This window comes from Haliotis rubra, unplaced genomic scaffold, assembly GCF_003918875.1.
Source record: "Haliotis rubra isolate DU_JTF1 unplaced genomic scaffold, ASM391887v1 Scf504, whole genome shotgun sequence".
Taxonomy (NCBI): domain Eukaryota; kingdom Metazoa; phylum Mollusca; class Gastropoda; order Lepetellida; family Haliotidae; genus Haliotis; species Haliotis rubra.
Window position 1 is genome coordinate 263,751 of NW_025767196.1, and position 24,092 is coordinate 287,842.

Below are 24,092 nucleotides of genomic sequence, written 5' to 3' on the forward strand. Positions count from 1 at the left end.
AGTATACTAGGGATAGTCTATAATACACCACGAAGCGGAGGAGGAAATGGCTACCACAACCCAGAGGGAATGTTACCCCCAATAATAAAGTAAATTCGAGTCCTACTAAGTTTAAGTCTAAAATGATTTGACAAGTCTACATAGCATCAGAATTTAAATATTGTGTGGGCTCCATTTGGATTTTTTAATATATCTTGGTATCTGGAAATATGATAACTGTATTTCTGGGACTATATGTACTATATGTCAGTCTACAAACTGCCCTCAGGATGAAACAGTCGTTGAAGATCATTGCCCATGTTGGTAGAGCAACCTACAAGCAGTCTTTATCTTCTTGTGTATAATTTACACTTGTTCATAACATTCACCACTTTGCATGATACAAGTTTTGAGAAAAATTACAATTTTGTATATTATCAGCATATATATATATGATCCGGGTTTGTGCAGCAAAACCTTCAACAACAGTATTCAAATTAGAATGACTGTCTCCACAGCCTGTGTTCTGATTGTTTACTACACATGAAACATTAATAATAAACAGGGATTGAAGGATAGTATCAGTATAAGTATCAGGGAACCTTCATTGACTCTAAGCTGAACTGGAACTCTAACACGGAAGCCCTATACAAAAAGTGTCAACAACGTCTTCATCTCATACGTAAACTGAGATCTTTTAATGTTAACCCATCTGTGATGTCACCTTTTTATGTAGCATTTATTCAGAGTATTTTAACATTTTCCTTCCATTGTTGGTACGGGTCTCTCTATTCATCTCAAATCTAAAATAGACAAAATTGTTAACACTGCAAGTAAAATCGCTGGAGTCAGATTTGAATATTTATCATCAATATATAAGCGGCAAATCGTGAATCGGCTGTCAAAATCATATCTGACCGTACTCACTACTTAAATTCGGAATACAACCTCCTCCCTTCAGGCCGCCGCTACAAAGTTCCAACTGTGAAAACTAAGAAAGCCCGTACATCCTTTATTCCAAGTACCATATCTCTCTTAAACAAATGTGAAGATACCTAAATCAAAGAATTTATGTAAATATGTTTGGTATCTCTCTAATGTGTCAGTAGCTCTGCCGATGTAACACAAATTCCTGAAAAGGCATTAAAGTATTATTCTATTCTATTCTATTTTATAGTATAACTGTTTCTGAAGGACAACAGTGGCTCAGGAAAACACAGTGTACAAAACATAGATCCTAAGTCGGAAATAATTACTCCAACTTCTACACCTGCATGTACTAGCAGGAATATCACGGCACTGTAAGCGGATAATGAAGAACGTTAATCTGATATTTTTCTGATTGGCAATGAACACAGCATTGACACAGAAGCATTGATTGAAATTCTGAACAGTCTCACCAAACATATTGAACAGTATATAACTATTTCATCAAAACTGCCGATATGATTATGCTTTGCCTCAATAGTCTGCAGCAAACATGTTGTTACCTGACGGCCATGAATATATTGAATATAATATGGCTACTCCGTATCACAGATCATTCAAGCACTTGCAGATATTAGGTTGTTTTCGGGTCCTTAACCACAGTGAGGTTGTTGGTTGTCGGTTGTCCATGCTGGTATTTGAACTTATGCCAGGGTTGACAAATCCAAATATTGTACGCCACTTTTGATAATAATCATAATAAGTGCATTTATAATGCGATAACTCCATTCACTTGGTGAATACTCCTAGCGCTAATAACAAGCTGACAATTATTACCCCGGATAACCCATATTGTCTGTGAGGTGCTAGAAGGTTAATAATTACATGACTTGTCCCACCGGGTACCCATTTCTGCTGGGTGAACAGAAGCATTTTTAACAAACTCACTTGCCTAAGGTAAGACCTCATGTATCACATGTGCTTTGTTGTGGGGTAGGACTGAAGTCCTAGAAACACTCAGGAGTCACGATGCCAAACACAGTCACCCATCCAAGGACTCTCCACGCTTAACGTTGCTTAACTCCAACTGATTTGTGACCTGAGCTCTATGCACAGGACAACACAAAACACACCACTTTTGACAGGGGTATCTTCCCACCACACACGAAACTGATTCTCATACTATGTCAAGTCTTAAAATAGAGTGACATATCTTATCCCTATGGGATATGCATGCTGAATAGTATATATCCAAAGACAAATTGCACTTGAAAAATTCACTTGACCTCACATAAATATTATGCAACAAAACTGTTTGGATGAACCATTATTACAAAAAGTGCACGATTTGGCTTCAGTAAGTCCAATTGTCACTTGAGAAGAACATGACTGTTAGGTTTTACCTGCCATGGGTGTGAGGTAATCCATATTGTCAACCACTATACTGAAACTCTGAGCAGGACTGGGGCGGTGCAGTAGCCTAGTGCAGTAGTGGTTAAAGCGAATGTAATAATGTAATAAGCGAATATTGGTTGCAGTGCCAAAACAACCAAGCAATCAATCATATTTTCTCATAATCGAACATAAACATTTTGAGAACACTTGTTTGCATTAACAATATTTTTCACAAGGTTGGTTTTGTCTGTTACTTTTCATAAGCACTACAAGCTCGTTCCAAGTCATGATTGAATTTATCTTAAAGACTCCTCGAAATTTATGTTCCTAACTTACTAGTCATCCTCTATTTGCAAATGCATTTTGTGCAGTTGGCAAATAAAAAAAACACCAAAGAACTATATGTTTTTTCTTTATTTCATTTTTGGGGGGCGCATTAACAAACAAAATAATAAATGATAAATTGATAAATGACGCTAACCAATTATTTCCGATGATTGATCGGTTGTAATGAACCAATCACCAATTATGAAATTTTAACCACTTCCAAACACTATTTGATACCCTACATGGGTACAATGTGAAAAGCAAATGTCTGGTGTCCCCTGGTGTGATATTGCTGGAATATTGCTGGAATATTGCTCACTCACTGAATATGACAGTAACAACAGGAACCTGACATTCTACATGCACACACTTCTATGTTGTTCCATTAAACCAGTATAAGGTATTTGCTGGCTGTTCTACATGTGCAAGAACAACCTTGGGCACTTGAAGTCTGTATGAAACAATACACAAATTATGCCTTATGAACCATAACATGGTTTAAGTTGAAAACATCACTCAAATCAAATGATCCTGGTGGTAGAATCCACATGCAACCTACTTACAAATGAGACAGACACGCAGAGTTAAAACCAGATCAAAAAGCATGCTCTGAGACAGGGTACAAAACATTCACTGGAGATCTTTCAGTTTGTGAAATAAGGCAACAAGAGTCGGACATATGTGAAGTGGTACGAAATTCAATGAACTGCCAACAACATGAAAGCCATATCATGGGGAACTGTAAGACACATAAACCAGGAATTGAATGCATGAATGACAAGTGTCACTGTAACACACGTCCTGGGTGAGGTGAGGTGAAACGGGGTTTAAAGTCTTACTTAAGAATATTTCACTCATATGATGACGTGCGTGTGTATGCATGGCTGCTTTTACTAGCCTAGACTTCAGCTGGTTTTACAGTGCTAACTCACTCAGATACCATGCCACAGTTAAGCATGGATACCCCACTCATTATACTGACTCCGAGCAGACCAGTCCTTGTTGTACCCACTGCTGCCGAGCGCCAGGCAGGGACCAACAAGTACCATATTTTAACGTCTTTTGATATGACATGGCCGGGAATCTAACCCGCTACCTTCCGTTTTCCAGACGGATGCTCTAACCACTACACCACGGAGGCGACGCACGTCCTGGTCACAACATACATCCTTTGACAAGTCTCATAAAGATGTGGTACCTGGCACAGTGGGTAGTATAGTGGGTAAAGACTTATCTCACCAAGACCCAGGTTTGAATCCCTGTGTGAAGGCTAATGGTAGCATGCCCTTATGAACATATTTAATAAGGACGAACAGCAATACAGACATCAAACACTGGGTATTAGTCGGCCTCAGAATCCACGCTATGTGGGGAAAATGTCTCAAGGAGTAGAAAAAAAGAAGGAATATTTTCTTTTACTCACAGACAATTACTCAATAACATTATTGTTTTCTTCTTAAATAAATAATAAACAAAAGACAATTGCACTGCACTGACAAAAAATGAACAAAAATAATGTCACCAATTTTACGATTAATTTTACCACCTTTTTACAGGTGACCATATCAATATTATTTATACAAAAGTTGATGTGATAGAGAACACCCAGTTATTATGAAGTGGAGTATCAGCTCCACAAACCTGCCCCCCAAGTCTAGCGTGGTGTGTAATTCCATACCAAATCATGCTGTAGATACTCACACATAGCGGGCGTCAGTGGTCTTTTCCAGATAATGGTGTTTGGCTAGGACTTAGCAGGTGTACAAACATTTCCATGGTGTGTGACCTGATATGTCCAGTACACAAGGTGCCAAGGATCATCACAGTGGTATACCATATGTCAAACAAAGTTATACACCACTGTCAAACATAGTTGTACACCATATGTCAAACACAGTTATGCACTGTATGTCAAACATAGTTGTACAGTACATCACTACATGTCAAACATAGGTATACACTGTATGTCAAACACTGTTGTACAGTATATGTCAAACATAGTTACACACTACATGTCAAACACTGTTGTACAGTATATGTCAAACACAGTTGTACAGTATATGTCAAACATAGTTACACACTATATGTCAAACACTGTTGTACAGTATATGTCAAACACAGTTGTACAGTATATGTCATAAACAGTTGTACAGTATATGTCAAACATAGTTACACACTACATGTCAAACACTGTTGTACAGTATATGTCAAACACAGTTGTACAGTATATGTCAAACATAGTTACACACTATATGTCAAACAGTTGTACAGTATATGTCAAAAACAGTTGTACAGTATATGTCAAACATAGTTACACACTATATGTCAAACACTGTTGTACAGTATGTCAAACATAGTTACACACTGTATGTCAAACACTGTTGTACAGTATATGTCAAACACAGTTGTACAGTATATGTCATAAACAGTTGTACAGTATATGTCAAACATAGTTACACACTACATGTCAAACACTGTTGTACAGTATATGTCAAACACAGTTGTACAGTATATGTCAAACATAGTTACACACTATATGTCAAACAGTTGTACAGTATATGTCAAAAACAGTTGTACAGTATATGTCAAACATAGTTACACACTATATGTCAAACACTGTTGTACAGTATGTCAAACAGTTACACACTGTATGTCAAACACTGTTGTACAGTATATGTCAAACACAGTTGTACAGTATATGTCAAACAGTTACACACTATATGTCAAACACTGTTGTACAGTATATGTCAAACATAGTTACACACTACATGTCAAACACTGTTGTACAGTATATGTCAAACACAGTTGTACAGTATATGTCAAACATAGTTACACACTATATGTCAAACACTGTTGTACAGTATGTCAAACATAGTTACACACTGTATGTCAAACACTGTTGTACAGTATATGTCAAACATAGTTACACACTGTATGTCAAACACTGTTGTACAGTATATGTCAAACATAGTTGTACAGTGTATGTCAAACATAGTTGTACACTTTGTCAAATACAGCTGTACACCATATGTCAAGAATAGTTTTACATCATGTGTTAAAGACAATTGTACACTATATGTCAAACACGGTTGTATACAATGTACATCAACACAGTTGTACAGCTGGCATTTCAAAGTACACTATGCACTTCCAGTTTGTGACCTGTTTAAGTTTTCAGTCATTGCATACCAGCTACACAGTCACTAAGCCAAAGTCAAATATACTTATAATAACTTGTATAATAACACTAACTTACACTAAAGTTATGCTAAGTGTTCAGGGTAGTAGTCTCTAAATGCACACACAGGTATTTGTTATCATCTTTGTTGATCGTGTTTACCAGCCGTATATATTGACAAAAACTTTTGATATGATCAATACTGACCTACTGTGGACAATGTACAAAACACTTACAGAAAGATGGCATCGATTGAGGAGAATCTTGTAAAACATGTTACAGGTATTGTAAATTGAGCTGAATATATATTCATATTATTTGTATAGCACCCACAGATTTCAATTTCCATGATCAAGACGACAGTTCTACTTTCATAACTGACCACAAAGTTCATACACATGATAATGATAAGTTATTTTATTGTCAAGTTTTGTATTTTGTGATATTTACCTTGCAGTTTTAATACCCATCTTTCAATGACAGCCACTAGTTCTGAGCCCAAGCATAGTCACATTCTGTTAGGTTTATATACTCAGCAAATATTTGTCCATAATAGAGTTAAAAATCTCTTGAACATGATCCATCGAGACAATTTAGTACTGGTAAATTTTAAGTATTTAGCACAGACTGGATTAATCTATCCTCATCACTATCAATCTCATATTGATCAATCTTTCATTTTCACATATCTCTGCATACAGATCTGACAACGCATAGGGCGTCATGGCCACTGAATTTTCTAATCAGCCAATCAGTGCATGAGGCATCTTAAATCTTGGTATCTCAAAATAAAAAAAGATAAGTGAGAGCGAGGGATATACCGATATTTAGGTACGAGTGTCGTAAATATAGTATGATATGGACAATACAATATTCTGTTTATTACCAAAGTTGTCAATTGAGGTAAATAGACCCAAATCTACTTTCAAACATAGGCAGACTACCCGCCTTCGCCGCATGTAGAACGCAACGTCACAGAAAAAATGTGACGTCATAGCATTGTTCATGACGTCACTTCACCAAGACAAAGTGATATTCTGCCCTAGGGCATCGTATGAAAAGTATGAACCCCAACATTTTCTCCCTCGTAGGTAATAAAAGTGGATATTCCATACACCCTGTCATTTTTAGTGTCATGGCGTCGACTCCAATATCAGAGTTCCATGTACAAATATTTGTGTTCTATGTGGGCATTCCAGTTTTTTTTTTCAGAAAAGCTGACATCTGTTTGGCTCTTATCCATATAAAAGATTTGAACAAGATTACATCTCTGTGTGGCTAAAATATTGCAGATGCCATGTAAAATTTAACTCACTCCTTCACTTATTCACTGTTATAACAGATCGTTGCTTTATTCCTTCTTTCATTAACACAACTTTAGTAATACGAGTGAATGAGTGAGTGACACCAATACCTATTGCCCATGTAGTATTATTTGGTACTTAAACAATAAAAACGAATTTTCAGTAAATCATGTCCACCTATGATGGTCAATATAACAAATTTTTTCAAGAATTATTTGGACCTGCACAACACCGCAGCAAAATATTGCTAAACTGTATTTCATTATTTCCCCAATCTTTTTGACAAGATAGTTATAAGCAATGAGATGGTATAGTCAAGGTCACATGTATTTCACTAACAGCAGGACCAATAAGTGAGAGTAAGTGAGCGAGTATGCTTTTACTCCGCTTTCAGCAATATTCCAGAAATATCATGACGGGGAACACCAGAAATGGGCTTCACACATTGTACCCATGTGGAGAATCAAAACCGGGCCTTCAGCGTGACAACCAAACGCTTAACCACTAGGCTACCTCACCACCCCAGCAGGGTCATTAAACAGTGTTTAATGTTTAATTTTACATTATTGCAATAAAAGCAGTGTCACAATAAAATAGCAAAATACTTCTGAGATCAATAAAATACAACGTTGGAAAGACTTTTTCATCTATATGCCTGCCAAGGTAACTTAATTTATCTAAATCCCTGCTTAGAAAGATACTGTTTACAATGTTGAAAAGGCACTATTGTCAACACAGATTCACAATTGGTTTTAAGTACCACAAACATGTCAAATAGTGTTTGGTGTACAAGGTAACAAACACATGATTACTGTAAGTAACACTGTACTGTCAGTTAACCATTACCTTGCTGTGTCACTTCAACTAAATTTACTTCAGCTACGCATGCATCCATACCTCCAACAACTGTCAAAACAATGCCACCCTCTACAGGTAAGTGTTCTGACGTGGACCAAACACAATACAGTTCCTGACAAACATGGCGAGACTAATGTGTCCACATAACCTGATATTGAGAGATCAGCTACAGGTCTGTAAAATATGGACAGCACGGTTCACTAGCTGCTTTGTCGGAGGGATCAGGCCTGCTTTGAGTCTGTTACAACTTAGGATTTACTGATAAGTTATAGCTGAAAAGTCTGAACACTCAGATCCTGTATTCCAATAATGAAGTTAGCTGGGGAACATAAATAGCATATATAGTACTAGTTATAAAGCTGGAATGTGTGCAGTCGAGATGGCATAACACTGAACTCAAAAGGATATAGTCCAGTTATAAAGCTGGAATGTGTGCAGTCTAGATGGCCTAATACTTTGCTCAAAAGGATATAGTCCAGTTATAAAGCTGGAATGTGTAGAGTCTAGATGACCTAATACTTTGCTCAAAAGGATAGAGTCTAGTTATAAAGCTGGTATGTGTACAGTCTAGATGGCATAACACTGAACTCAAAAGGATATAGTCCAGTTATAAAGCTGGAATGTGTGCAGTCTAGATGGCCTAATACTTTGCTCAAAAGGATATAGTCCAGTTATAAAGCTGGAATGTGTAGAGTCTAGATGACCTAATACTTTGCTCAAAAGGATAGAGTCTAGTTATAAAGCTGGTATGTGTACAGTCTAGATGGCATAACACTGAACTCAAAAGGATATAGTCCAGTTATAAAGCTGGAATGTGTGCAGTCTAGATGGCCTAATACTTTGCTCAAAAGGATATAGTCCAGTTATAAAGCTGGAATGTGTAGAGTCTAGATGACCTAATACTTTGCTCAAAAGGATAGAGTCTAGTTATAAAGCTGGTATGTGTACAGTCTAGATGGCATAACACTGAACTCAAAAGGATATATAATGCTAGTTATAAAGCTGGAATGTGTAGAGTCTAGATGACCTAATACTTTGCTCAAAAGGATAGAGTCTAGTTATAAAGCTGGTATGTGTACAGTCTAGATGGCATAACACTGAACTCAAAAGGATATATAATGCTAGTTATAAAGCTGAAATGTGTGGAGTAGAAAAACCAAATGTCTTCCCTCGCTACATGTCTGATATGGTTATTGTTCAGCCGATGACATCAAACAAAGACCAGACAAGCGGGTGATGTCAGTCAACCTGTAGAGGTGAGGTGAAATTGGGTTTAATGTCGTGCTTGAGAATATTTCGCTCATATGACGACGTGCATGCGTGTGTATGTGTATGTGCGGTTGCTTGTACTAGCCCAGACTGAAGCTGGTTTTATAGTGCTAGCCCACTGAGATACCATGCCGCAGTGAAGCATGAATACCCCACTCAGACCCACTAATGCCGAGGCAGAGACCAACAAGTACCATATTTTAACGTCTTTTGGTATGACGCGGTCGGGGATCGAACCCGCGACCTTCCGCTCTCTGGGCAGACGCTCTAACCACTACACCCTCGAGGCGGTCTCAACCTGTAGAAGCTTCTTAATGTGGCACTGACAATCTGGTATGATGAAGAGTAACGGAATGATTAGATACATAGACAACAAAATTTATATTATTTCTCTTCAACCTGTATGAGTGCATCATTCACCAATTAAAATTCACCATTCAGGAATTACAAAATATAGGATATCTATTCTTTGTGTTGTTCCTTCAATAAACTTAACAGCAAGACAATCAAAACAAACTTGCTTTCAGTGGAAAGTTGATGATGATATCATTTAATCAATTTAATGCATATGCTATCTCAGTAAACTGGTCTTTAAACCAACCAACTTTATTCAACCAGGGTACAAATCGAAACAACATTGTGTGTGTCTTTTCTGAATATTGAGCTGTGTTGGAAACTAGTGATTTAATTTCACATCCCCATACTGTTTAGTATTTACTGCACATTTTAATATGAATAGCCACCATTTCATCATTGAAGAACATAATAAAGCTATACCAGTGTAGGAAAGATGTAGAAAATGTAGCCTGTCCACAGGACTGGCTGGCCAAACTTTTTACCAGTCCTGCCAAAATCTAGCCTGTCCTCCAAATATAAATAAAACACCATTTCAAGACTTAAAACTGGTTTGTTTTATTTTAAGCTATCATTTATATGCGTACACAGAGCTTGGACTGTTAATCTCTCCTAGTGGAATCATCTGGTTACAACATAACAGAACTAGTCTTCAGACAAGTCATCAACATCGCCATGAAGATCTGAAAAGTCAGAGTCATAGTCAGAATCTGCATCCTTGCCAGTTGCACATTCAACATTGACTAAAATAAGAGTAAATTCGCTCAGTCATAGCAGCAGACCGACCGATGAGGGTCGCGCCATTTTGGTTTGAAATTGGGGGAAACAAGAAACATGTTTTCCTATTCGTTGATTCTGTGACAACCGGCCAATCACGCACTCCCTTACTAAACTTGTTTCAAGAAGCTAAGGGAGAGAACTCTGTTCTTATAGCAAACATATCTCATCGATTTCGTTTGCGATAATTTTATCTGTTTGATTATTCTAGTATCCTTTGGCAGTAAATATTCAGAAAGGTTATAATATAATAATGATTATGTCATTGGTTTGCTATAACTGACCCGACATGTGGACGGACCAGATTTTTTTTTAACCCGTCCTCCACAAAATTCACCCGTCTCGGACATTGGGACGGGCTATCTTTCCTACACTGGCTATACCCTAGAAATATGTAATAGGATGTGATACCGCTGACAGATCATTTGACCCAATGCTGTTTACTGCTACACCAGGCTATCCAGAACAGATAAGTCACCGTCAGAACACTGACCGACAAGTTGCTATGGCGCAGTGGTCAGAAACAGCACAGCTGTCTGAAAACCATGCCACTTTACTACCACGCCTCAGACTGCATGATTAGGCCATTAAAACAATATGTGTGTTTACGGTTTCCCGACCAACCCCATCATAAACCTCCCGACCCTAAACTTTTTTTTCCGTTTTTTAAAAGACAGCAAACATTTTGCTATTCCAACTGTATGTACTCCCCAATGTTGGGAGCGACCATATGTGACCTGTGCTCACTTACTCTTGTTTTTCATAAATGTGTTTCCCCTCTTTTCTTTCACACCTGGTCCCTGATATTACATAAATATGCGATTTTATGAAAAATATGCAAGTGCATTTTAAAAAAAATGTAAGAAAAAAAAGAGAAAAACCCTACCTACCGACCCTGTTTTATAATGTCATGTAACCCTAAACACACACATATTTTTGTTGGCCTTATCACAATAGCGTTTACAGAGATGATCAGCCATTGTTGAATGTCATACTCCAGCGTTGGAAACAATACCATGGAGTGATACTTCATACAAAAATTCATTATTAATTATTAATGAATTTTTGTATGAATTATTACACCATGATAATTCATTGAACTGGCAGTGATGTGGACTGGTATTCAAACAAATGATTGACTTTAACCAGGGTTTTACACAGACTTTTAAAAATGGGAGTCATGGTGACTCACAATATTTATTTTTTGGAGTCATTTTCAATATTTGGGAGTCATGAAAAGTTTAATATTTCTTTGTGTTAATCATTCTCAGTATATAAATGTATGTCACACCACTAAATGAAACTACAGCATTGTTCAATTCAAACAGCCAGAACTACTGTCTCCTCTGAGTTCTCTGGAACAATCTGACAATATCATTTTTTTGCTTATCAAATCGATTTTATTGAACTGAGTTGTGAGGGTCACCCATAAAACTTGCGTCAAGCTTGACTCGTATGATAATATTTTGAGAGTTGTTTACAAAATTGTTGCGTCAAATATGCAGGAATCATGTGTCATGTAAAACCCTGCTTTAACTTTAATATCAAACAAGGATATAGAATAGTTATTCACCAAGAAAGGACACAGAACAGTTATTAAAAAGAGTGGATATGGAACAGTTATTAACCAAGAGAGGATATGGAACAGGTATTAACCAAGAGGGTATATGGAACAGTTATATACCATTTTTCACACTAACATGATATACTCATGAAAATGAATAAGGGAACACATGAAAGTACAAGTGTCCCTTTATTCTTTTCAAGGTTTATGTTCCAATGGTGATTTCCTACCAAACTGTCCATTTAACAATCCGGGGTAGAATAGGTCTTCAGCAACCCATGCTTGCCACAAAAGGCGACTATGCTTGTCGAGTGGTCAACCTCGTTGACTTGGTTGACACATGTCATCGGTTCCCAATTGAGCAGATCGATGCTCATGCTGTTGATCACTGGATTGTCTGTTCCAGACTCAATTATTTACAGACCGCCGCTATATAGCTGGAAATTGGAATATTGCTGAGTAGGCGTAAACCTAAACTCACTCACTCCATTAAACATGGTTCTCATAAAAAGGTTGAGGATGTTGGTGTAGTTTGGTGCAATTGGATGACAATCTGTTTAGTGAGATAACAGTCAGTGCATATTTCCATAGCTACAGATAACTTTTTTGGTCATTGAGTTATGTACTCGCTAGTGTTCATCTCAATTGGGTATCCTAATTTTCCTTTGAGTAACCGAATAAATTGTACCCACCTCACTCAAACTCAACTGGGTATTCTTCCATTTTAAAATCTAATAAAATTTAAATGTTGGTTTACGTGTTTGTTATTTGTATTTGATCTGTAATATGAGAAACAATAATAAGGCTGCAAGTTGCCAAGTTCATGTGTGGAAATAGAATCTCTCAATATACCTCAGTTATTTGATCTGGCCTCGATTCTTGTACTTGTACGCAATAGACTTAATAGGAATTTAGTTTTCACATAACTATTTGCGTAATCTATGCAGATAAGCAGCTTATCTGTACCTCTGATATTTCCCCAGCCATCAGAACCCGTGAAGATCCGGGTTAGAGTTGTCATTTTATCCCAATTGCGTAATTGATGCTCATGCTGTTGATCGCTGGATTGTCTGGTCCAGACTCGATTATATACCGACTGGTGCCATATAGTTGCAATATTGATGAGTGTGGTGTAAAATTAAACTCACTCACTCACCTAACCATCAGAATCAGGGTTGGAAGCAAGGCCAAGGTTACACCTCACACCAGAGAACCGATTCCATAACATGACCAAACAACATGAGTCGTAATGTGTGGATTGTACAGATTTAACCAACATAATTTTTCGGTTTATGTGCATTTGACTATTTAGGACTGTGTGTTGACAATGTTTTTGACAGAACTTTCACCTTTGGCAGTCTACACATGCATCTGAATATGTTGTATATTGAGTGAAGGCTGACATATCTTTGGCAACAGACATGACCAACATCTCAGTAAGTGAGTGAGCTGGGATCCCACTGAATTATACAACTCAACCAAAATGTTTCAAGGATCTGATGTGTACCTAAATCAGTCATATTCTCTTTGCAATTATTACAAAATTCTGATTGGATACTTTTTGGAAACAATCAAACCAAGGATTCTATTTTGTTCTCTCTGCTCAATAGCATTGTATTCATGTAGGAGTGTGTAATATATAATATGTCGGGTGGGTGTGTGATGTTGATTTCTATGGAGAAGCATGTTCAGTGTGAATGACCTCCCCTAAAATGTATGTACGAAGTAAGTGACACCCCCCAACCCCACTCCACATACACCTGTATGTCATGTAAAAAATAAATTGGTGACCCCCTCCCCCCCCTAAAATGACCAGCAAAACACACACAGACACACACACCGTCATAAATTATGAACGGTTCCTTTGGTGAAGTTGTTGTGTTTCCTGTGACAGACACTAGTTGTGCTGTGTTTATCATTCAGTACTTAAATATGTTTTAAAATGTGCTTGAGCAGGGAAACGCTGACTTGGGTATGACCACTGTTAACATACCTGTGGATGTATTCGCCTTTAGCGTCAGATCTACCTTTTTTTCGTGTTTCATGTGAACTTTAAAATAACTCCCACATTCACCGTTTAAGACAATAGTCACAACACGGTCTATCAACTGTAACTGTTATATTTGACATGTGCTCGACTAAATCACTAAATCCGAGTCTTCGATGATCAAAATGTCGTACCGGCCGAATTGAAAGCCGCTGTCTTCTACGGTATTATGTTTTTTACAGGAAATTACATGCATTTTAAAAATCAGATAAAGTTATTTCAGATCATAGCTCATCGCCGATGTAACGGAATATTGCCGTACTTACGTAATAAACTACCGTGCTCCGACCTGATGATAAACAATCTCGCTTTCAAGGCTTGGTGACAGCCAACATGGCGTATACAACATATCCCACAATGCAGCGTGTCTTAAACGTTCCCATGGCCACGACCTCTGAACTTCCGTTCGAAATAGTGTTACTTCCCTTGGCAGCGGTAACGTTGCACTCCTGACACAAACCGGCCTAGACTAATGCTTAGTCTCTGAATATATATAATTTTGATGGTAACAAACAAGCCCATTTAAATTGAAAAGGAGCCCCAGGGAGACCAGAGATTCAGAGACTAAGAACATCTGCATTGGGGCTACACGTGCTTCATTACCAATTAGAAGTCACATCATACAACCATCAGATATTAAGCCCTGTCCATCTCTATGCTGTCATCACCTCATGTGAGCCAGTCAACCCCCCTACTGTCTAACAGTTTACAGTTTGGAAACTTGCAGCCCACAATGTCACTTAAAGACTAGATGACCAAGGTGCAAGATCTATCTGGAACACCCAAAAAAATATTTATGAATTTTATCTCAAAATTCAAAAGTTTTCATTTGTATAATATGAGAAGAGGATATAGACAAACCCCTTTTTTCAAACAAACTGTTCAATGGAAGTGAAAAGACGAGCGTCTGTCGTATGCTTGAAGATGTTCTGGATATTTCTTGACACATGTCATTGTATCCCAATTGCGTAGATTGATGCTCATGCTATTGATCACAGAATTGTCTGGTCCAGACTCGATTACTTACAGACCGCTGCCATACATGGAATATTGCTGAATGTGGTGTAAAACCAAATTCACTCACTCTTCATGAGTGCTACGAGTTAGGATACAACAGTTACTGTTGCTTCGTTTGTTACGTGAAGTTCTGTTTCTGAAACAAATCCTGGCATATGAACAAAGGAGCGATAGTAATACATTGATCAAATCAATCAGATTGAACCTGTGCACAAATAGGTCCCTGCCATATGTTGACACAGAGTTTTACTGTAGAGCAATTAGATAAAAAGCGATACTCAAAACACAACAGAGTTTCACAAAATAATCCTATACCAGGAATAAAAAAATAATCCTTTTTTAATTACACATTAACAATTAGGCTGCTATGTTTGGACCCAAGTCAGACAATGAAACAATACTTATTACATCATAAGAGGAACCTTTCCCCAAGATTTTGCTTGATTTGTCTCTTCAAGACCAGAAACTGTACACAAAGCCTCCACTATAGCTTCACATCACCCAATGTGCTTGTTAATTAAGAGTTGACAGATGAAAATGTGAGGCAAGATTCCGGACAACTGGTGAGGATGTTGGTCCGGCCAGCCATGGTAGTTAGATATGTTTACTTTGTAACCCGACCCCCAAAGTAAGTTAGTTTTCTTGCAGATGAGACAGACTAAAACCGGCCCTGTGCAGTGTAGTGAGTCGGTGCGTTTTACTTTAAACCACATTTGCGCAGTACTAAATTGTTTAAAATATAGAGAAAAGCAATATATAAACTGACAGTAATGGCGATCTTAGGATCTTCAACGAGTAGGATTTCGTTTGAATGTTAATAAAAAGACCCCGATACGATACGATAATGTCGAAAAGGAGTTTCTATTGCACAATAATTAGTGCATAAAGTCATATAATGACACATAGATACACACATAAATGCATGCATATGATACGTCCGCCTTATAACATTTTCCATTTCGCTTCCATTTAGGGTAAAGCTAGGGCAATAAAGAGGTGCAATTGTATGAATGGATCACTGAAGATCAGAGCTGACACCAAGTGATCGCGACAACTGCAAGTATGGTCACCTTTAGTGAAATCATCGTCCATCCCACATTTTGCATATTAAGTGTTTATTACCAAGAATCTTACCCCCTAATATTTAATAGTGGATATAGTTTAAATCCATAGAAACTTGTACAGTAGGCCTAATATACAAATAATTTCGTTCCAAGATGCAAGACTGATATCGAGGTAAAAGTAAGATTGACTAATTTCAATGTTTCTCAGTGGGTAAAACATCGCCTTGCTTTTTGACGACACACAAAAACTCTTTCTTGCCATATAAAGAAACTGTCATTGTATGTGATATTAAGAAATTTCACAACAAAAATAGTAATTATGGGTTAAAAAGGAAAGATGTTTTATTCAGGATGACGTATCAAATACAGAAAGGTCTACCGTACAAGGCCATTACGGAGTTCCCACTAGTATGTGTCAAAAGGATTTCTTCGAGAGCAGGGGCGGTGGGGATAGCCTTGTAGTTAAAGCGTTGGCTCGTCACGCCGAGGACCCGGGTTCGATTCCCCACATGGGTACAATGTGTGAAGCACATTTCTGGTGTCCCCCGACGTGATATTGCTGGAATATTACTAAAAGCGGCGTTAATCCATACTCACTCACTCACTCTTCGAGAGCAAGTGGTTCAAAGGGACGTTGGTTGAGTTATTCAAGGTGGTTTATCAGTACAAAATGCTGTGACGGCTTTCGACTACATGTACATTATTACACAACATTAGAAAATCTAGAATACTCTAGGGATGTACTACAAAAGGTCCAGATATTTATTGTGTTTACAGTTCAAACCCATTTCAGACACTACTGAGCAATCTCTCAAAGTTAGGTACAACCATAGCCATTAACCCCCAAATAGAAAATATTACAGGCGAATGAACGTTAGGAGAAATTATCGCATTACATTTTTCAAGGTTACCTGTTCCAATTTCTTATCTCCGATACTGTTATAATGACACGCTGTTATAAATCATTTCTGTCGTTTAACAATCTACCCGAGAAAGACTGGTTTACTTTTATAGGGGCGTCTCTGCTTCGTCCACACTGAACATGACATGTCCCTCTGCCTCTTGTGCACGGTCCTCGACACGGTCCTCTGTCTCTAGTGCACGGTCCCCGCCATGGTCCTCTGCCTCTTGTGCACGGTCCTCTATCTCTAGTGCACGGTCCCCGACACGGTTCTCTGCCTCTTGTGCACGGTCCTCTGTCTCTAGTGCACGGTCCCTAACACGATCCTCTGCGTCTTGTGCACGGTCCTCTGTCTCTAGTGCACGGTCCTCGACATGGTCCTCTGCGTCTTGTGCACAGTCCCCGACACGGTCCTCTGCCTCTTGTGCACAGTCCTCGACACGGTCCTCTTCCTCTTGTACACGGTCCTCCACATGGTTCTCTGTCTCCTGTACTTGGTCCTGGACAGGGTCCTCTGCCTCTGCCTGATCACTGAGAGAAGGCCAGCGTTTTATCACCGCGGCTGCAGTGATGGCCCCAACTCCGGCAATGATCAGGGACACGCCAGCACAATACAGGGCAGCATTTACTGGGGAGGATGAAGTACTTGCTGAAATATGAAATACAACAGGATACCAGAGATCATAGTTGATGGTGTTGGTGTAAATACAACAGAATGCTTAAGAAACAGCGATCATAGTTGATGGTGTCGGTGTAAATACAACAGAATGCTTAAGAAACAGCGATCATATTTGATGGTGTCGGTGTAAATACAACAGGGTACCAGAGATCATAGCTGATGGTGTTGGTGTAAATACAACAGGATACCAGAGATCATAGTTGATGGTGTCGGTGTAAATACAACAGAATGCTTTAGAAACAGCGATCATAGTTGATGGTGTCGGTGTAAATACAACAGGATACCATCATAGTTGGTGATGTTGGTGTAAAACACTTGACTTCGTTCAGGATCATTAACTGACTGACTGAGTTTGGTATTACGCCGCTTTTAGCAATATTCCAGCAGCATCGCGGCGGGGGACACCAAAAATGGGCTTCACACATTGTACCCATGTGGGGATTCGAACCTGGGTCTTCGGCGTGACGAGCCAACGCTTTAACCATTAGGCTACCCCACCGCCCCTCGCGATCATTAAAGTTAAAATAGCAATCCAGAAAAAACAATGTTAATTCATTTCCTGACATCTTGTAAATAAATACCGATATTTGACCATTATTGATATCTTGAATTGTTGATATCATTGTTGATATGTTGACTTCCGCCTATTTATAGAGATCTACTTCATGGCGTGCGGTGCTGACAATTCTCAACAGGTCCTTGACTGTATTTGTTTAACAATGACAATTTATGTTGACACGTTCCTGTACAAGTTGTTCATGTTTTTATTTGCTGCAATTTTTGGAACCGTAAGAATAACGGATATGTAACCGTGACGATATCTTGGGAACCAGAACGATTCCACATTTCCGATTTCAACAATCTATATAAGGATCCCTTCCAAATTTTTGTGATATCTGTACTTTGATTTTGATATCAGTAACACTCAGAAAAGGTGAAATATCTCAAATTGAATTGATGCTATCTTACATGAATCAATTATATCTGTTTTCAATGTATTTTTGGATATGATATCATGATTAACGAAATTGAATTAAATCTTGACTTAATCTGTAACATGACTCTTTAGTATGATGTAATTGTTATGATATCTAAAACAAATTTAGAGATGTCACGAAATATGTCCTTGATGACAATTTTAACATATCAGTGATAGTACTTTGAATATCAGATTGTAACGATATCACCAGATATGTAATGGTGCCTTGACAACATTGATATCCTTCAACAGAATACCGAAATCTATAAAACAATTGAGGATATCAGTAATTTCGTATTACACATGTACATGTAAAAATGACTTTCCAAGTGTGAGTAATGTTTGATGGTCTTGTAGCAGTGCTGGACACATCTCGCTCCTGTCATTGTGGCACCGTTGCCAGTCTTACAGGTTTACCAAAATAAAGCTGAAGTACACCAGTTACAGTAACACCTACCCTGGATGGAGCCGCCGATAACTCGTCCCATCTCATCAAGACAGACCAGCAGAGGGAGAGACAGTTTCAGGGTTTTTCTGCCTGTAGTGTTCACCAACGCTAACGGCAACATGACTTTAGTGAACGCTGGAAAAGAATACCAATCAGAAGGCGACATCCTTAATATTATGTAACCATGAGAGCAGATCTTTGGCACTCCTAAGGGACGCTGCTCCACACAGTAATTGATTTTCCATCACACTAAACGGTTGTTACCGAGGATAGTTAAGTCTGGGTATGCTTTTGAAATAACTTTCTATATCTCCGTTGGATTACACTGCAGCCACTATTAGGCGACTTACTACAACTACAGGGCCTAAGACGACTGGGCCTTAAAACTAAACAATAAAGCGTGTGTGCATAAATTATATGATGCAGACTCGTTAGTTTACTCACCTATGACTGCTCCAAGCAACGAGGAAGAGGCCATTACAGATGCACGACTGTAAAAGACATCCTGGTGGACCATGGCAACTATACCGAGAGCTACGACCGATATACCCATCGAGAAAAGATATGACTCTTTCAGCTTCTTCTTCTGGAAGATCCAGATGATAGACAGGACTACCAGCACAAGAATCTGACTGACGTAGATAGAGACAAAATAATCGAAGATGATGATTTCTGCCTGAAGGATTGACAACCCTGTAAACAGAAGTGCAACCATGAGTGTTGTTATCACACAAGAAACATCATCCGTATATGTTTATACAACAACATATGAGTGTATGCTTGTTATCACATAAGAAACATCATCCGTATATGTTTATACAACAACATAAGTATATGCTTGTTATCACATAAGAAACATCATCCGTATATGTTTATACAACAACATATAAGTATATGCTTGTTATCACATAAGAAACATCATCCGTATATGTTTATACAACAACATATAAGTATATGCTTGTTATCACATAAGAAACATCATCCGTATATGTTTATACAACAACATATAAGTATATGCTTGTTATCACAGAAGAAACATCATCCGTATATGTTTATACAACAACATAAGTATATGCTTGTTATCACATAAGAAACATCATCCGTATATGTTAATACAACAACATAAGTATATGCTTGTTATCACATAAGAAACATCATCCATATATGTTTATACAACAACATAAGTATATGCTTGTTATCACACAAGAAACATCATCCGTATATGTTTATACAACAACATAAGTATATGCTTGTTATCACATAAGAAACATCATCCGTATATGTTTATACAACAACATAAGTATATGCTTGTTATCACACAAGAAACATCATCCGTATATGTTTATACAACAACATAAGTATATGCTTGTTATCACATAAGAAACATCATCCGTATATGTTTATACAACAACATAAGTATATGCTTGATCTCACACAAGAAACATCATCCGGTATATGTTTATACAACAACATAAGTATATGCTTATACCACAAAGCTATGAAGTATATAATGCTGTCACGAAATGGGTCTGGTGCATTTGTGTATAGTTGGCCTGAGATTTTGGACCGATAACGTTCGAATAGTTGGTAAGAATTAGAGTATATACACAAAGAACTTAGTTAAGCACCCCCGCCATATCTCACGATTGAATGAGTCCTGATCCTACACCTTTTGGGTATATCTGGGACATGATTGGTCGCCGAGAGCAGCAAAGGGTTCCTCCTGTACAGAACCTGGCACACACAATTGGAGGCTGCTTTACTTGAGGAATGGTGTAACCTGCCCCTTCACAGGAGTATGAGGAGGGGAATTCTGGCTGGCATACAGTCACATAGAGGTTACACTTGGTATTGACCTTGAATCGTGTAAGACACGCGAAATGACATTTCGAATGTTAACATAAACCAATAAACATTCCAGGGCCATACTTGTACAGACATGGTTTTGTATGAAGATTAGTGTTTGGTTTTTATTTTAAATGAGCAATGATCATCATATAATCAACATGGATTCCAATGGTTTTTTCGTTTTTTATAACTTAAAGGATCATACGGGCCAGAAAAACGTACACGGAGTGCTTAATTAAGTTCTTTGGGTATATTTACCATCGTTAACCCTTGATATTTGTTACATTGATTACAAATATCCAGACAAATGTCAAGATTAAACATCCAAAGCAGCAATATTTGCGGAATCCTGTTATTGACTCAAAGACGAACAGGTGGGGATAGAAAAGGAACGTTAATCTAGAAATCAGTTTGGTGTCTCTCCAAGATCTTTTTTACCCGAACACCCTGATTTGAGTTTACAGATGTATTTGAAAACCTACCCACAGATGCGGCAAGTGTGATCGAGATGAGGAAATAAAACAGTGGGTGTTTGAACAGCATGGTCACATTTTCCTGTGCCTGGGAGGTCCTCTGAAGACAACAACCGGCGATCAGTCCCATTACAGCAATCATCCCAAACACTCTCCTGTCGATGTGCCAGTCATATTTTTTAAGTCCGAAAATACTCCAAACGTTCCCCATGGTGAAGCCAGTATGGCTGACAATAAGGGCTAGGGTTTGGTGAGTGAAGAGGTGGTCGACGATAGCCACAACACCCAGAGTCCGGAGATGACCCACAGCAAGTCCTGACAAACATTGTGTAAGGACTTCATCAAGGTCAAGTAATATCAGACAAATTATTAATAAATGTACTTTGTGTGTAGTCGATAGCTTAAAAAATTCAAAATGGCTGACAAGTCCAGAATGTTTGACAAAAATTCCAAATGATTGCACCGAACAGGATATTTTACAATGAAAGATTCAGCTGATTCCATAATATTGTATTAATTTGACAATTAACTACATCTGAGTGAGTGGGCAAGAACTGCCCAAATGCCTGTAAAAATATTCACACTTGAAATACTCAATTCTCAAAAATATTACAAATGACAGCGTTACGTGTAAGGTATATACTCATTCAAATTTAGGCCCTAAACATCACCTTGATATTAAGTTTTCTTTTGTTTTGGCGATCTAATGTGTGTCTAAAAACAGCTCTAAATAGAGACAACAATCTTTAAAGGATTTTGACAGACCTCCCATGATGCCGAATAATATAGATAGGTTATCGGCTGTGGTTGTCACTGACGACGAGAGAGAGATACAGATGAGCAGAACACTTCCGGCTAGAGCAACCTTCCGGAAGCCAAATCTGATCACGAGCGGCCCACAGGAAGCAGCTGAAATACATGACAGAAGGGCAACTATTGATGACTAAGAGCAAATATGACAACATGTAGTGTCTTTGTAGACATAATTAGCATGTCAGGAGTGAACAACGTGAACAACAGACAACTACAAAAGTGAACAATAGATATGAATTACATTGGTGGTCATGGTGAAAAGGTGAACAACAGATAGATATTACATTGGTGACCATGGTGAAAAGGTAAAACAACAGACGGTTATTATATTGGTGACCATTGTGAATAGGTGAACAACAGACAGATCTTATATTAGTGACTATGGTGAAAAGGTGAACAACAGACAGGTATTACATTGGTGACCATGGTGAGAAGGTGAACAACAGGCAGGTATTACATTGGTGACCATGATGAAAAGGTGAACAACAGACAGGTATTACATTGGTGACCATGGTGAGAAGGTGAACAACAAGCAGGTATTACATTGGTGACCATGATGAAAAGGTGAACAACAGACAGGTATTACATTGGTGACCATGGTGGAAAGGTGAACAACAGGCAGGTATTATATTGGTGACTATGGTGAATTGAGCTGAGATGGTTAAGGTAGTCGAAACACTGAATATACCTGCTAGTGAAGAAAACACAATAAATGTGGTTCCTGCTTCAGCAGTGATCCTTCCATCTTCCAAGGATATTTTTCTTGGTAAGACCAGAGTATGGAACATTAAGGACGTGAGGAACCCAGCTATGATACTCAGTGTCACACTGGCGAATGTGGGTACGAGAAAAACAACATCCTTCATACACTTAGATGTTAGCTGAAATTAGAGATAGTTTCAATATCTGTATTAAGTCAGTGATGTTATAACGCCTCTTTTACACACTATCATCACCTTAGGGATTTGTTCAATAGTTACGATGTCTTTTGATGGATTTGAGTTTACTGACAAAGCATAAGTCATCTTATATTGCTTACAGGGTTTCGTGTATACACTGTACTCAAAGTCCGCGTTTATTGAATAAAACCCTAAAAATAATCGTTTATCTTCTAACCTGAAGTTAAAACATCACAGGTTCAAACCTAAAAGAACCCTTTGAAACCTGTACATTAAGAATACAATACAAGAGTACAATTTCCCGTCTTACCGTAAGTGGCTCGTTTATTGCTTGAATGTAATCATAGGCTGGATTAGTTCCAGCAATGTCTTCATAGTCGTTGGCTTCCGACTGGTTTTCTTCAATGGCTTGATGATCAGAGGTTGGGTTGGTGTCGTCAATGTAGTGGTACTCAACAGATCCAGGGTCGTTGTTGTCTGTGCCAGGAGCACATTTGAGTTCGTCAATGGTTTCGTACCCAGCATGTCTATCTTCTACCAAATTATCTTGCCCTTCAGGAATGATGTCATCACAGGATTCAACTGACATTGTCGGTAATGTCAAAGTGATATAAAGAAATATATCGGCAATTGGCAGCAAGACCTAATCTAGCTGACTCAGATGCAATGGCCTACAAGATAAAGTCGTTGCGGTGTGTTTCAGTTTGCAGTTCCTTGTTGAATATCGTACCCGGATACGATCTTTGTAATCCGCAATGGACAGAGTAGTGAGTGAGCGAATTTAGGTTTACTCCACAGAGTCCACACTCAGCAATATTTCAGCTATATGGCGGCGGTCTGTAAATAGTCAAGTCTGGACCAGACAATCCAGTGATCAACAGCATGAGCACCGATCTACGCAACTAGGATACGATGACATGTGTCAACCAAATCAACGTGACTGACCACCCGCCTCTTACGATAACCATTGATTTCTGAAGATCAGTTCTAAC

General features: G+C 38.3%; 1 protein-coding gene across 1 annotated transcript; it reads right to left on the minus strand.

The window, feature by feature from the left end:
• Nucleotides 1-16,374: 16,374 nt before the first annotated feature.
• LOC124292004 lies at nt 16,375-23,811 on the minus strand. The gene is made up of 7 exons (XM_046729077.1): nt 23,411-23,811; nt 22,890-23,082; nt 22,154-22,297; nt 21,398-21,703; nt 19,512-19,760; nt 19,077-19,202; nt 16,375-17,610 (listed from the first exon to the last, which is right to left on the minus strand). Exons 1-7 carry the CDS (start codon nt 23,687-23,689, stop codon nt 17,069-17,071), a joined length of 1,839 nt encoding a protein of 612 aa, XP_046585033.1. The 5' UTR covers nt 23,690-23,811; the 3' UTR covers nt 16,375-17,068.
• Nucleotides 23,812-24,092: the final 281 nt, after the last annotated feature.